This window comes from Montipora capricornis, chromosome 11 (assembly GCF_036669925.1).
Source record: "Montipora capricornis isolate CH-2021 chromosome 11, ASM3666992v2, whole genome shotgun sequence".
Classification (NCBI taxonomy): Eukaryota; Metazoa; Cnidaria; class Anthozoa; order Scleractinia; family Acroporidae; genus Montipora; species Montipora capricornis.
Window position 1 is genome coordinate 34,716,214 of NC_090893.1, and position 15,000 is coordinate 34,731,213.

At 38.3% G+C, this 15,000-nt stretch overlaps 1 protein-coding gene across 1 annotated transcript; it reads right to left on the bottom strand.

The window, feature by feature from the left end:
• Positions 1 to 5,965: 5,965 nt before the first annotated feature.
• Positions 5,966 to 9,616, bottom strand: LOC138023418 (QRFP-like peptide receptor). The gene is made up of 2 exons (XM_068870422.1): positions 9,364 to 9,616; positions 5,966 to 6,915 (listed from the first exon to the last, which is right to left on the bottom strand). The coding sequence occupies exons 1-2, from the start codon at positions 9,614 to 9,616 to the stop codon at positions 5,966 to 5,968; spliced, it is 1,203 nt and encodes a 400-aa protein (XP_068726523.1).
• Between the last annotated feature and the right edge of the window lie 5,384 nt (positions 9,617 to 15,000).

The following is a 15,000-nucleotide window of genomic DNA, read 5'->3' on the forward strand; positions in this document are numbered from 1 at the left end:
ATGTCTTGCAGTTGCACTAAGCAAACGTTTATTGCACACACTAAGAAAGGACTGAAGATGTTGTTTCCGCTTCATAGTTCCTCTTCTTGTTAGTCTAATCTGATGACAGGTCAAAACATTGGATTTACGTTTGCACCAAAAAGTACCGTAGGAGTTAACAGAAAAAGACAACCCAAAAGACAGATGAAGAAAAAAAATAACATAGTTTTTATATATAAATCTGAATCGAATTCTCAACGAAAGATTACAATCGATCGTAAAAACACCTTTTACGGTTAGGAAAAGGTCATGATGTTTTGTCAAAAGGAAGAAATTGATCACATGCTAGGCAACCATAAGGGTGTGCGTGATCACCTTGCGTCAACTGAATGAACTACGAGAAAGAATGTCAATCGTTCGTCGTTTTCAGAGTAAAACAAAGTACTTTTTAGCCAAGACAATTCCGTCTTTGTTTTTTTAATTTTGTTGTAATACTTAAATGAATATTTAAATTTCATCTGTGGGGTCAAGAAGCCTTCTTTGTCGAGTTCCTGAGAAACGTATCTATTTTGACTTCAGGGTGAACTATTTACACAATCGCGAGGTTGAGCGGCCATGAAACTGAAAATCTAAACATCTATGAGTTACAAAAACAGACTTTATCGGAAATAATACTGACAAGCACAAAAGCAGAAGAAATGGTTAATAAATATGAAGTTTGTTACTATCTGAATGTTTTTGGGTTAGCTCATTTTCACCGCGTCCCGATTCCCGCGAAATTTTTCTTCTTTCAAATATTAACAAAAATATTATTTCTCGTCAAGCGTTGCATCTTTAATGTTCAAATAACCGCTAAAAATAGAGATTTTTTAACGATCTATCCGTAGATATTTTTTCATAATTTAATATTCTCTGTCAAAATTTGCACAACAATCAAAACACAACCCTATAGGTAGTAAGAATAAATAAACAGGGAGCTCCGCTTTTAGGCTTGGCTAAATCTATACACTTTGGCAACAAAGCAAAACATTTTCATTTGATGATAAAGCATGCGGTCTTAATGAACTAAAAAATAATAATGCACTTTATTTAAGTGTCAAGTATACTTAGCATTAGACACTAATTGGGGACTTGGTATAGATATCAAATCATAGATTACGTTTCGTCATTAATATTGTTGGGAGGTAGCTGAGGCTCTCATGACAGCGCCATCCCTGCAACTCCTTTGTATCTTCAACGAATTAAAATCATAAAACCGAATTTAGTCAGTATATAGGTGGCAATTAACAAAAATTAATGCAAGCGGCAAGAGATGACACAATTCTCAGTAACTGGAAGAATCACCGACTTTACCTGTGTAGTACTTATTCTTGTCATCTTCAATAAGTTGTCTGTATTTATTGCACAGGGCACGATAAATCTCTTTGTTCATTGCATGATTTTTCATTTTATCCTCGCTGACCCATAAGGAGATCCGATCTTCGTGTTTACTGTGTCACTGCATCAGCGCATGTTTGCTAGATCTACGGGTGTAATTTCAGGAAACAGAGATACTGTAGTTGAATTTAATAGCTTTTTATGCGAAGGTACTTCAGCTGACCTGGCTTTCTTTTTCAAATCAGAAGGGATGGCAGCCATGAGTTGAAAATAATGAAGGTAATTTGTTTTAATGCTGAAAACCATGAAAACCCTGACAAAGATGAGAATGATATCCTTGATGCTGTCAGTTTTGATGGCACATGGGCTAAACGAGGGTTTACGTCATTGACTGGTGTAGTCTGCGCCATCTCGGTAGACACTGGTGAAGTTTTGGATTTCTATGTGCTGTCCAAATCATGTCTGAAATGTACATTAAAGAGAGGAAAGTGCAGTGATGAAGAGTTTGACGAATGGCTGTTACAACATGAGTGTGACATTAACTTTGCTGGTAGTTCTCCAACCATGGAGAGTGAAGGAGCCATTGTGGGGTAGGTTGATTGAACGTCACAATCTCACCTATAAGTGGATGGTAAGTAATGCAGACGGTAAAACGTTCAATTCTATTGAAAATATTTATGGCGAGATTAAAATGGAAAATTTGGAATGTGAGGGGCACGTTAAAAAAAAGAATGGGGAAACACTTGCTTAACCTCAAGGCAAGAACAAAAGGAAACGTTCTGATGGTCAACCAATTGGGGGTCGTGGGCGGATACCCGAGGGGAAATTAAGGCAGCTGCAAAGATACTATGGTCTTGCAATTCGCCAGAACACTATTAAAAAGTGTAACCCAACAAAAAGAGAGGTGGATGTTGCATTTTTTTCCATGAAGAAAAACATAATTGCAATTCTTCATTATGGTGTGAAGCCAGCCCCAACGAAACAACCCCACTTCTGTCCTCCAGGAGAGTAGCAATGTTGCAAATGGCAGCAGGATGAAGCAACTGGCACTTCAACTTACAAGGATGATGACTCCTTACCAGAGGTCTTTCTTGACGGTCCTTCGCCCTACTTCTATGACACTAAGTGATGCAAAACTGCTGGAAAGATGTGTGCTAGGGACAACACAAAATCCTAACGAGTGTGTGAACGCTATGGTATGGGTACGATGCCCCAAACGCAAGCACCATAGTGTGAAAATGGTAAGGTGTGCAGTGGCATCAGCAGTCTGCCATTACCACAGTGGAACTACTAGCATGAATCATGGAGAGACTTTCAATCCCTGGTGGAACATCAACAAGATATGCTCCTAATGCCAAAGACAACAAAAGACAGAGAAAGTCAGATTTGCAAGAGAGTGCAAAAGAAAACAAACGTCGTCAAGGAGAGCAGCTTCTGCGCACTCGTCGGGAAGAAGCTCTCAGGCAAGCTGAAGGAGTGACTTACGAAGCAGGAGGCTTCTAAAATGATTGTAGGAACTCCTCGCGCAAAAATATTAGCAAAAGGGACACAATTAAGGCATAAGCTTACGTGAAAATGAACTTTTCCCATTAAACTTAAACTTTGAAGTCATTTTTCTCCAAACGTATGTCTTTAGTATTCAAGAAAAGATATCTGAAGAACAATTTATCCAACTGATCTGAAATTTTCAGGGCTTCTTGGTCTCAATTAGGTGTGTGTTTTAAGCATAGAAATTTTTCATATGATGCATAGTTGCTTGAAGTTATTAGATGTAACATATTTGAGATTTTTTGTTTCAAATTTTATGAGTCATCATTTTTCATGTTTTTAGAATTTCGGAAATCTCTATAGTTAAAACAATGACTTATAAGTCTTCTTTATAATGATAAAAAAATGGTTCATTTTCATTAATTCTAACGGGAGATATATTTTCTTAAGTAAGCCTTCTTATTGCCCAGCAGGTGGTACAATTGAGTGTTAGGTATCAGCTTACAATTAGCTGTTATGGCATGAATTATTTTTTTACAAATTTTTTGGTTCATAATCTTTCCAGAAATGTATAGTTTCCCATAGGTTGGAATAAAACCTTGCATGGGAAAAATTGTTGAAAAATATCTTGTTTTTTGGGTGTACCCCCGCTTTCAGAAATTCTAATTGGCATGTGGTTTCAAGACAAATAGGCATAGATTTATGATTTCCAGATAATTATTGGTCCATGATTGACGCAACCTTGAATGACCTTAAGTGCTCGGCCAATTACAATGTAGAGAATACAGTATCGCTTAGAGTTTTTAGAATAGCTCTTTACACACCCGTTGTAACTGAGGGAAGACTGGCGCGAGAAGAATAAAATAGTAAAGGTCGGTCGACTTGACTGATTGAGTCTCAATCGTTAGAGTGTTATCCCCAGTAAACGGGGCAGAGTTAACGATGTTTATACCTACAATAAGTGACAACCACACTGTCTAAAACTCTTAGCTGCGATAAATAAAACTTAAAGCTAAATCCTGGGAGAAAAGGCCTATAATCACTTCCAGTAAATTATACTTAAGACAAATAATTGAAACGATTTTATGTTCACTCAAAGGACTATGATGTTAACCAAGGTACAATTTACTTTTCCTCTACGAAGAGAGAACGATTACCCCAACCTGAGGATTGAACGTTTAAAAACTAATACTGCCTAATTAAGCCCCGCTTTTCTATTCCGGTTTAATACTTCATTGTGGTTTATGAGGTTTTCATATTCACTTATTCGATTTTAGAAACCAGATAATACTAAGACAAATGCATGTCTTTTTTGAGAAAATAGCGATCGCCAATTTTAAATTAGCAACAAACAAACAAAAAAAGACTGGTTTATAAAGGTTAAGAAAATTATTATCGTTCTGTAAGAGTAATTTTTAACTGCGATGTATTTTAATAAACCAGTCTTTGTGTTTGTTTGTTAGTAAATTGCCAATCGGTATTTTCTGAAAAAAAGGTATATTTGTCTTAGAATTATCTGGTTTCTAAAATCACTTAGGCCCGTTTCAAACGTCGAACTTTCCATGTGCCGAATCTAATGCAAATGAGCGAAAACAATAGATTTGTCTCGTTTGCATTAGATTCGGCACATGAAAAGTTCGACGTTTGAAACGGGCCTTAGCTTAAAGGAACACTTAATACCAAAACGAATGTTATCTTGCCTGTCAGGATATCGGCAATTGCCAAGCTGAATATCAGCCGATCATAAGTTGTCTTCAAGCTTCTTCGTCTTCCAGCGGCCATAGCTAAACAAAAGAGAAGATTGCACGCCACAGATAGAACTGCAATGATACCATATGCCATGTTGACACCAGTTCCCCTCTCGCCCATTTCCTCGTGTAACTCTTATGTATTAGTTCTGTTTTTTCTATCGGAAAATGCAGTCAAGACACTATTTGATGCTTTCAACGGCGACTTTCTTGAATCCGACAGAAGACAGTGAATCGAATATGAAGAAGGTTAGCATATTGCACGATTCAGTCTGCGGCAAACAGGAATAAACTACTGGATCTCATCAAAAATCACTGCACGCTTTTAGAACCCTTTGAAACAAAATACACCAAGCTTTTAGCAAACCTGCTTGAGCACTCCATGAGTGAGAAAACTATATACCTGTAGATTGATGAAAACACAAAAAGGGTTGTCTTTAGGTCGTTTTTACCATATTTCGCGTCGTAACCAAGTCCATTCATTTGTACCTGCTACGTCCAAAATACTTGTTTGAGTAAAGTTCTTCAAGAAAAGGGAAGAAAAGTAATCTGAAAAAAAAATTAATTATTAAAACTAAAGACAGCCTCAATTAACATGTTAGAAAAAACAAAGTTCAAAAACACACCCCGAGCGCATTAAAGGGCATTAAATGCGTAGGCTGAATGATTTCAGCCTATGCTGAAAGGATTAAAATTGCTCGAACAAATTGAAATGTCTTCTAAACGTATTAAAAAGCTGAGTAAAATGAGGCTTAATGGAGTCACTTGTGCACTCTGGTTCACAGTTCAGATGCTGTGCAAGAAACTCGGTTGTTACTATGGATATGGACTTGTTACTATAGAGATACGGACATGGACTGACGATTAGTGTGCACGCTAATACCTAACAACGTTGAGAGAGGTTGGCAAATGACTTCATTCAAAAATGTTCAGTGATTGTTGAAGCAAAGTTTAAACGCACTGTTGAAAGGGGTGGTTGGGAAGGGGGGGGGGGGGGGAGGGGGAGACGAATGTTGAAGCAAATGTTGAAGCCCGTTCCCCGGGCCTCAAGTGTACGCAAGGGAAAATGTCTCTACCATATGTCTTTTCTCCCTTTCTTTTTTATCGATTTCAAATAAAAAATAAAGCACTGATCGCTCTTCTACTGTATAAAAGCTAACAGAAACCCAATGTTATATTCTGTGATTTATTGTTAATGAGCTGAAATATATTGGCAACACAATCCGTAAATTAGATGAGATTTATGGATAATCATTTGCGACAATTTACATACCCCAATCCCCTCTCCCAAATGAAGACTGTTCAGTGTTAACTCTAAATTTATTTAGAAGTAGTTGGTCCAAGTCATAATTAGGAATTTCTCAGTATTAGCGTCACGGACTGTTTTGTGCTCGGTTTTTTTTAACAGTGTTACTGGTTTTAGCACAGGAAATATCACTAAACGAAGTCATAGTTTCCAACATTCGCAGACTCAGAGTATAAGCTCCATCATCAACGCACTTAATGTTTGAATCTGCAACAGGGTCAAGCGAGAAAGAATAAGACGAGTTACGCAGCCTTCGCCTCGTTATGGCATCTACGTACTTTCCTCTGCTTTTTGAACGGTCCAAATTTATGCAGCAGAGAAGTCGGCGAAATTCCTTCCGGTATTCCCTATTGCTAAGGCAATAAATTATGGGATTGAAGCAAGAGTTCGACATTGCCAAGATACTTGTAAACAAGTAAAATTCAAAAGGAAGCCTTAGAATTTCAAACTTATATAGAATAAAGAATGTTTCTGTTGGTAACCAGGACATAGTTAAAAAGAAGGCAGCCAAGGCGCACATGCGCAGAAGTCGCTTTGTTGCTTTGTTGTTGTTTAAGTGACGCCGGATATTTGGCTGACGCATGCGTATCCAGATATGTCCAAATGTCAGCCACGTTACTATACTCGGAATGTAGAATGTGATGATCACGTGAATGACAATGAAAATTCGCTCGGCCTTTTCACCATAAAAAGGTGTTTTGAAGGTACAAAGATCATGTTCAACTACTGTGATAAAAAGCTCGTTAATCTGTGTGATGGCGGCAGAGGTCCAAATTAAAGTTATGTAAAGGTACAAACGCCGCTTGCTAAACGTAGTTTTGTAGCGTATAGGCTTGACAATCGAGTACCAGCGATCAATTGCCAAGCACATTATGGTCAACGTGGATGCCTTTCCAAAAATAAATAGGATATAGGTGGAGCCAATGAGACGACAGAAGATCTCTCCAGCAAGCCCAGAGGGGTATGGAAAGCTCTTCCTGTCAATAACATAGTCTGGTGTAGCGACAAGAAATATCCCTGTCAAGATACAAAAAAATACATGATGATTAAAAAGTCTGAAGCTGGGTTGAAACGGTCTAAACAACTCTAAAAAAGTCATTTTTGACTTGACTTTGATGCGTATTGAACTAATCAAGTAATCCGGCTGTAGCCGTACATACACACACTGACATGTCTCATTCTTTGGGTCACCATATATACTGATAAGTTAAGGTGATTATCGTATAATTTAGGTGTCAGTTTTATTGACTAGCGAGATCTGAGACAATATTTTCGTTACGTACATACCATCGGATCAGTGGTATAACGCGTAGCAAATGCGTCACCGAGAAAATTTAAGATAGTACATTATCATTAGGTGGAACGGTGGGATGGCTGCCTACATCATGTGTAATAGGCGTGGCAACTCCTGAGAAGCTGTGTTTTTCAGCGATTTCAAGTAGTCTTGAAAACGGTTAAAAGTGTTAGCATATATTCGCAACTTTTCTGTGCACTTAAGTCTTTGGTTTAAAATGGCTCAAGGAAGTGGCATATGGCAGTGAAACAGACTCGTTGAAACAGACTCGTGCCTTTGCTAGCTATAAATACTGGGGGTGCAGGGATGGTGCGGTGGTGAGAACACTCGCCTCCCACCAATGTGGCCTGGGTTCGATTCCCAGACTCGTCATATGTGGATTGAGTTTGATGATTCTCTTCTCTACACCGAGAGGTTTTTCTCCGGGTACTCCGGTTTTCCCCTCTCCTAAAAAAAATATTTGGCTTGATTGACGTTGATTGTTAATTTCAGTTTGCAGTGTCTCCAATTAGTGCTCCAGGGCTAGAACGACTAGACATTTAAATAAAGTTCCTTTCCTTTCCTTTCCTTTCCTTTTATACTGATACTTTCAATATGCTTTTATTTTCAAACAAATCCCATCCCCCCCCCCTCCCACCAAAATAAAAAATAAAATAAAGAACACTGGATAGCCAGAAATTTCTATGAAGGTTTGACAGACAAGCAATTTTTATACAATATAAAAGTTTCCCGAGCATTAAGAAATGTGGATCAGCACTCGCCGGAATCTCACGAATCTAAGGGCTGAAAGACTCTGTAAACTAATGCACCCCACGTACAAAATTAGAAACTCTTATTTTGTTCACAGAGCCTTCTGCAGGAGGACGTACAAGAGCTTTTGTGATTTCTTCAAACACATATCGATATAACAGTCCTCGTTTCCTTTTCAGAGATCTTTGCCTGTTTCAACGTACCCACCCCTGGTACCCAGATGTTTAAGTCCCTAATATCTCCCGAGAGACCACTCGTAACGCGTGTGCGATAGCGTAGGGATATCTTAACAACTGACTGTTCGTTTTCACGGAGTCTTACGATTAAGCATGAACATGTTATTTGTCATAACAGGTTAGTCAGTTATGATTCCTGATTTTATTGAGCTTGCGAATTTTCAAGCTCATAGGTGCACTTATAAATAACTAATAATAACAAGTAAGAGTTTTCACACGAGTCTTTGTCATCATCATCATCATCATCATGACCATTATTGTCAAAAACAACAGCAAAAACCGACAGCATTACTCGTGCTCTTGTATTTTAACTTTTGCTTTTCAGTGATTCGCGCATTATACAAAACAGGAAAGGCAATGACGTAGAGTCTTTATCATCATCAACGGGCGTAGAGCTTGATCGACCTGAGTGATCATGTAAACTTTTCATGAGCGTAATTTAGACTGAAAAGATCAGCATGTCATGATCACTGCAGTAACTGAGTAAGGCATTCAGATGCGTCTTATGTTATGAAAAGTGACTTCATTGTGCAAAACCAATCGTTAAAGTCCGACAAAAAAGTTGCTTGGAAAGAAGTATGTATATTTCGTATGCAGCTATTATATAATCACCTGCAGAGTTGAACCAGACTGAACAAACTCTCTACCAAAAAAGGTGACAACCAAGGTGACAATTGTCGCAACATTTAGAGACGGAAAATAAATAGGAGTAAAAGCAATTCAAAACCTTAATACCTTTCTTGAGCGAAAATGAGTTCTTAATGATACCCTTATCTTTATTTTATTAGCATTGTTCTCTGGCTTTATGGCATTTGTACTTTCTTTGAAAAGACGGCAATTTAAATGAGAATTAATTATCTTGAAGTATTACAAAGGTTGAAAGGACAAACCATTGAACGACGACCATGTGGATATCGTGTGGATTTATAAATAATTCTCAATTATTGCAACTAGTTAACCTTGTACAATTATTGTCTACCTTCCAGAAAACTGAACTTGTGTTCAAAGCGTTAATTGAAATTAAGACTGAAATTAAGAATTTAAAACTGAATGTGTCGCCGTGAGGTCATCTCGTGAACTTTCTTTTCGTTGTTTGCCAGATCAATTGCTATGTTCTATCAAACCATTTTTATCATGTTCTGCTTCTCGTCGTTGAGTAATCAAGCTCTGAACCGATTCTCATACCTGTTAGCATATCAGTTATTGCCAGACTGCAAATGAGAACATTGTATGGCTTATGCAACATCGTCCTTTTTATGAATATCACCAAGCATAGCAGCAAGTTGCCGAAAAAGGCTAAACTAGCGATTACCCCAAATGAAGTTTTCATCAACGTCGCGTAGTCTTTTTCCTCAGAGGAAACATTCCTCCTGAAAAAATCACACAAAGTGATGTTGTGTGGACAAGCGTTCAACAAATGTGTAGTAGTATTATCCATTTCGTCATAGTAGCAAGTTTTGCTCTTTGGCAATGAAATATATAACTTGTGATGGCAACTGTTTTCTATTAGCTTTCTGGTGATTCGCTTGGATGAAATCTGCTTTGTCAGGTGTGCAAATGAATGAGTGTGACATGCTGTTCATGCACATCAGTGTAAATGCTGATGCTGTGCTCTGAGATCTTACTTCTTCAGTATCGCGACTACCGGAGACTCTCTATATGTTCTTCACAATTCACTCCTTCAACTCTCTTGCTCTCTTGATATGCACACCTGGTGTTTTTTTGTCTTCTTGATTGGACCTTGAAAGTCGTTTCTGTGGGGATTCGCGAAGTTAGGCTATCCTGGGTGAGTTTTCCTGCGCAGGTAATTTGAGATCAGAATTTCAGTCGATGTATGAACTGCATGTGCCAGTTCTAAATTAAGACATCGGATATAAGATATGATATCGAAAACGCTGCCAGAAAACTGATAAACTATCGCATTGTGTTGACGTTCTCAAAGCACGTAACATTTGGAATTTAAAGTTGCCCAGGACGTCAAGGAAATGCACCTGAATATAAAACGTCCCCAAATCCCCCTGCATAAAGTTAGTTAAGTAACCCTCAACCAGGAGCCCATCAGTAGAAGCCTAGCGTCCTCCGAATTGCATTCTTGATCGGGCGCTTTGACAGAGCTAGATATTTTTTGAAACACTTTCGGGGAATACGTCGTTTCCCTGGTTACGGTTAGCCAATCAGTGCTGTAGATATCGCATTTACAATTTCGCATAAATTAATAACTAGGTTTGTCAAAACGCCCGATCCAAAAAGTAAAAAGGAAGATAAAGACTCCTGCCTCAACCACGTGAATAGAGACGTTGGCGATCTTTGCCGTCGAAGATGGCGACGGCAACGATAACGTCACAAAACTAGAAGATTATTGGATGAAAGTGAAACAATCGTGCTGTACGTGCTGCACACATTTAAGCATGTAGAGCGTTTTCACATGACGTTACGGCGGCCATGTTGGTGTTCCAAAACAAAGGAATGGCGGTCATGATGGTGTACCAAACTAATCCTCCGGAAACTGAATACCATTTTTATGCAAATACTTTCATTTATTTCAGTAATCCAATATGGCTGCTGGTCAAGTGAGTGAAAACGCTCCATTTGTGCGCTACTCTGCCTAACAACGACGTGAAATAATCAAATTTGAGATTTCACGACAACATGAGCACACAAATGTGAAACTTTCATTTTCTACTTTTACTTCGTCAGTAAATGCTCGTTCCAATTTATCTTTCAGATGCTTAGCTATAACATTGTACGACTTGAACGAGATGAAACAATAGCGAAAGACTTACGATAGTGCCAAATCATATTTTGCGGAGACGTTTTCGTCGACGTCGCCGTGGTAGATCTTAACTGAGTCCCATACGGTACAAGTGAATTTCACCTCACCATATTCAACGCAAATAGTGGGTAGCCCTCCTCCTTGATCTAATTTGTAGTTCGCACTGTAGACTGAACAGCATTGCCCTCTTCATCATCTCTTGAACTGAAGGCAGTCTCAGCAAACATGGTGACTTTGTTTCATCGTTTTCTTCAACATAAGATGTCTGTGTATGGTCCATCCGCTCATCTTCTTTATTACTGCAGTGTTGGTTTCATTCCTCTTATTTGACTCTCGTGCTTGTTGCTGTTTGGATCTCTTCATCTCCATTAGCTAGTTCATCAACAATTGATCATTTTTTCTTCCTAAGGAAACTTCGAACATCCCATTCCATTCTCGTCTTTTTTTTTTTCTTCCTCAGTTTTTCAGTTTCCAAGGTCACCTTGGAAAAACTGAAAAACCCCAGCCCCCAGCACCCTTCAAGACTTGGTTAACATTCCAAAAAGCGTTCCCCCTCTCACTAACATAACATGTATGTGATTTTTTCAAGGCATGCTCCCTTTTGACCTTGTAGCTCAGTCGTTGAACAGTGATCTAATCAGGAGGTAGTGGGTATAGTTCAATTCCCGCTGTTGCTGGATTTTTTCTCTGTCTTTGTGCCGTAGGTCCATTTCCATCACTTAGGTTAACACTCCGATAGATTACATGTATGGAAATGAGGACAGTGCTTAAAATTACTTACACTCTAATAGATATACCTGTTAACATGTACTAAGTGCTTAGCATACGAGGCCAACGTTGGGAAAAAAAAGTGCCCCCTTCTAATTTCTTCAAAGGTACTTCGACAACTTTGACGGGAGGGATTTCCTTCTCTCAGTGAAGGCTTCCCAACCCTGAATTCGCTAACCTCTGCAGGAACGTAACAGCGCAGTGGCTTTTGTTGCGAACTGTGGCCGATTTTTGTTGCTGTGTTATTGTCTTGGGCCAGGAGAATCAAAGATTCTCCAAGAAGCTATCATGAAAGTTTCTTATAATAACAAGTAAAAATCTTATATTCAGGTGAAAAAGCATTCTCTGATTAAAAATTTCATATTTAAAAACGTAAGCTTTCGGCTTCCAGACTAAATCATTTAAAAACTAAGATGTAATTGCACGAGATGGAAATATATGCAAAATGAAAGTGTGAAAAAATTTGTAAAAAAGATAAAAGGGAAAAAATGCGCTAATCTAAAAGAATGGGCTATTGTTTTGGCAAAGGCTTGGAGTTATTGTCGGCTTCATTAGTGTTAGCGGTGTGCCAAGATTCCAAAGCTTTTCGGATTCCGAGGTTTCCCTTGTCAATTACTCTGGCATTGTTGAAATCAATAGAGTGATTGTTACGCCAAGCGTGAGCTGCAATGTTAGAGCCAGTTTTACATACTAGTTTTACATTTCGAATGTGTTTCTTTTTATATTCTAATTCGCTGCCCCGCTCAACCGAATATAAAACATTTATCATGTAATAAGCAACCACTTATGGGGTGTGTCAACACGAGCCGTGTATAACCCTCTTTATTATGTCTTGTAAATCAAAACTGTCTAGAGTTATCAACAATGTCTGCGCAAAATAACAAAAACTGAAATACAATCAAACAAAAACGCGTAGTGTATAGCATAAGCTTACAACAATCTGAATATAAGCTAGTAGATACAAAACAACAATTCAATACTAGAAAATACTAATCGAACTTAGTCATTGGGTATTTAATTTAGAGGGTGAAGAGGCGATCGTATGACTCGAATGAATATAAATGAAGACAACGCAGTATATATACCGACACCCCGCTAATGAACCATTGTGACAAAGTGTCACATAACACCCAAGGGAGGTTACGTAACCCATGATAAATACATTTCCTCGTTGAAAAATAACTTCCAATCTCACCAATGTAGCTCCAGGAAAAATCGCGCAAGGGATTTTATACACCACATTGGTCTGAAGTTCAGTAGGAGGCCTAAACTTGGGGGATGGGAATTCTTGTTGTAAAGTCTTGTGAGGTCTGGTAACAACGTTAATTCCATTCTTTCGAAGAAGACGTGTGAGACCACGAACATAAGGAAGGCAGGCCATAGTGGTGGATTTATTTTCAATCAGATTGAAAAACAAACACAGCAATTCTTCCGGTGAAGGTATAAGTTCCGGGGAAGGTTTTTCTTTATGTTAGAGATGACGGCAGGTGGATAGCCGTTGGCAAGAACGGTTAGTGACGTGATCAACTTCAGACGATTTCCCTTCCAAAGTATTCTGTAGATTACGAGCACGGTTTAGGAGGGTAGGCCCAGTACTTATTTTGTGTTTTTTTTCATGATGGGAATTGAAGTCCAAATATCTGTCTGTGTGCGTTGGTTTACGAAAGACGTAATGACAATGAAACCAGTCTTCCCGCAGACTAGGGTATCTAGAAACGAGATTTGATGAAGGCTCTCTTTTTCCACCATAATGGAAATCATGGGGTCTATAGAGTTTAATTTATCGTGGAATTCAGGTACGCAGTCTTTCTTGATGACGACAAAACTGTCATCAGCATATCTTTTCCAGGTTTTGGGGGGAACTCTCATGGATGATATGGCTAATTCTTCGATACCCTCCATACAAAGGTTCGCGACGACAGGACTAACCAGGCTTCCTATGGCACAACCATGTATTTGTTTGTAGAAACAATCATTATAGACGAAAAAAACTGTTAAAAAGAACGAATTCCAGCGGCGAGATAACATCATCAGTAGTGAGGTTGACTGTAAAGTATCATCATCCTCTAATTTGTTAAGGATATAAGCACAGGCTTTCTGGACTGGGATGGCTGGAAATAGGGAAAGAACGTCGAACGAAACCATTATTCCATCGTCCAGTATCTCCATGTTTGCCATGTCTTTGGCAAATTCAGAAGAATTAAGAAAACAGTTGGCATTACGATTCTGGATGGGTGCCAAAATGTCAATAAGAAATTTGGATGTACTGTAGAGGGCAGAACCAATACAAGAAACAATTGGTCTAAGGGGGTAACCAGACTTGTGGCGTTTTATTGAAACACGGATTGCAGGTGGAGATGCATCAGTCGAGCGGAGTCACCTTATTAATTTCAACAATGCCAGAGTAATTGACAAGGGAAGCTTTCGAATCCAAAAAACTTTGGAATCTTGGCACACCGCTAACACTACTGAAGCCGACAATAACTCCAAGCCTTTGCCAAAACAATACTCTATTCTTTTAGATTAGCGCATTTTTCCTTTTATCGTTTTTACAATATTTTTCACACTTCCATTTTGTATATGTTTCCATCTCGCGCATTTACATCTTAGTTCTTAAAGGATTTAGTCTAGAAGCCGAAAGCTTACGTTTTTATATATCTAAAATTTTTAACCAGACACCGCTTTTTTACCTGAATATGTCTCCAAAACCTAGTTATTCTTCTGTTTTTAAGATCTAATGAAAATGTTATACTATTTGTTTCCGCAGACAATTTGTCGAAAATCTAATTATTCCAGGTGAAACAGGATCAGCAGATACATTCTAAGTCACGGATCACTTGTCTATATATCTAGCTAAATATTCCTTTCTAGGCAAAATTGTGTTTTGCTCATTTCACTTTAAATAATGACCGAGATGAGTCGACGGACGACCTTGTGCTTTCTTTCACTGGACAGAAGACCTCCTTGTATCTTTTTGCGCTAAATTTATCAAAATGGCTGAAATTTCATTATTTCATATATTTCCCGATAGCACTGCCAAAATACATTTACTTTTCAATGTTTATTGGTAAAGGTTTATTTCCCTTCCAAATTGAAATGAAATGCAAATAACGCATAAATATTTTTCCTTCTTCTAGAATTCTGTAAATATTGCTATTTTGGGTCCGAAAGTAATTCTTGAAAAAAAATATTTCACGCTTTAGATTCTCTTTAAGGACTTTTATTACCAGGAAAGCTTCAAATACAATCTGCACAACCTCTGTTTCAGAACAAGAACAATG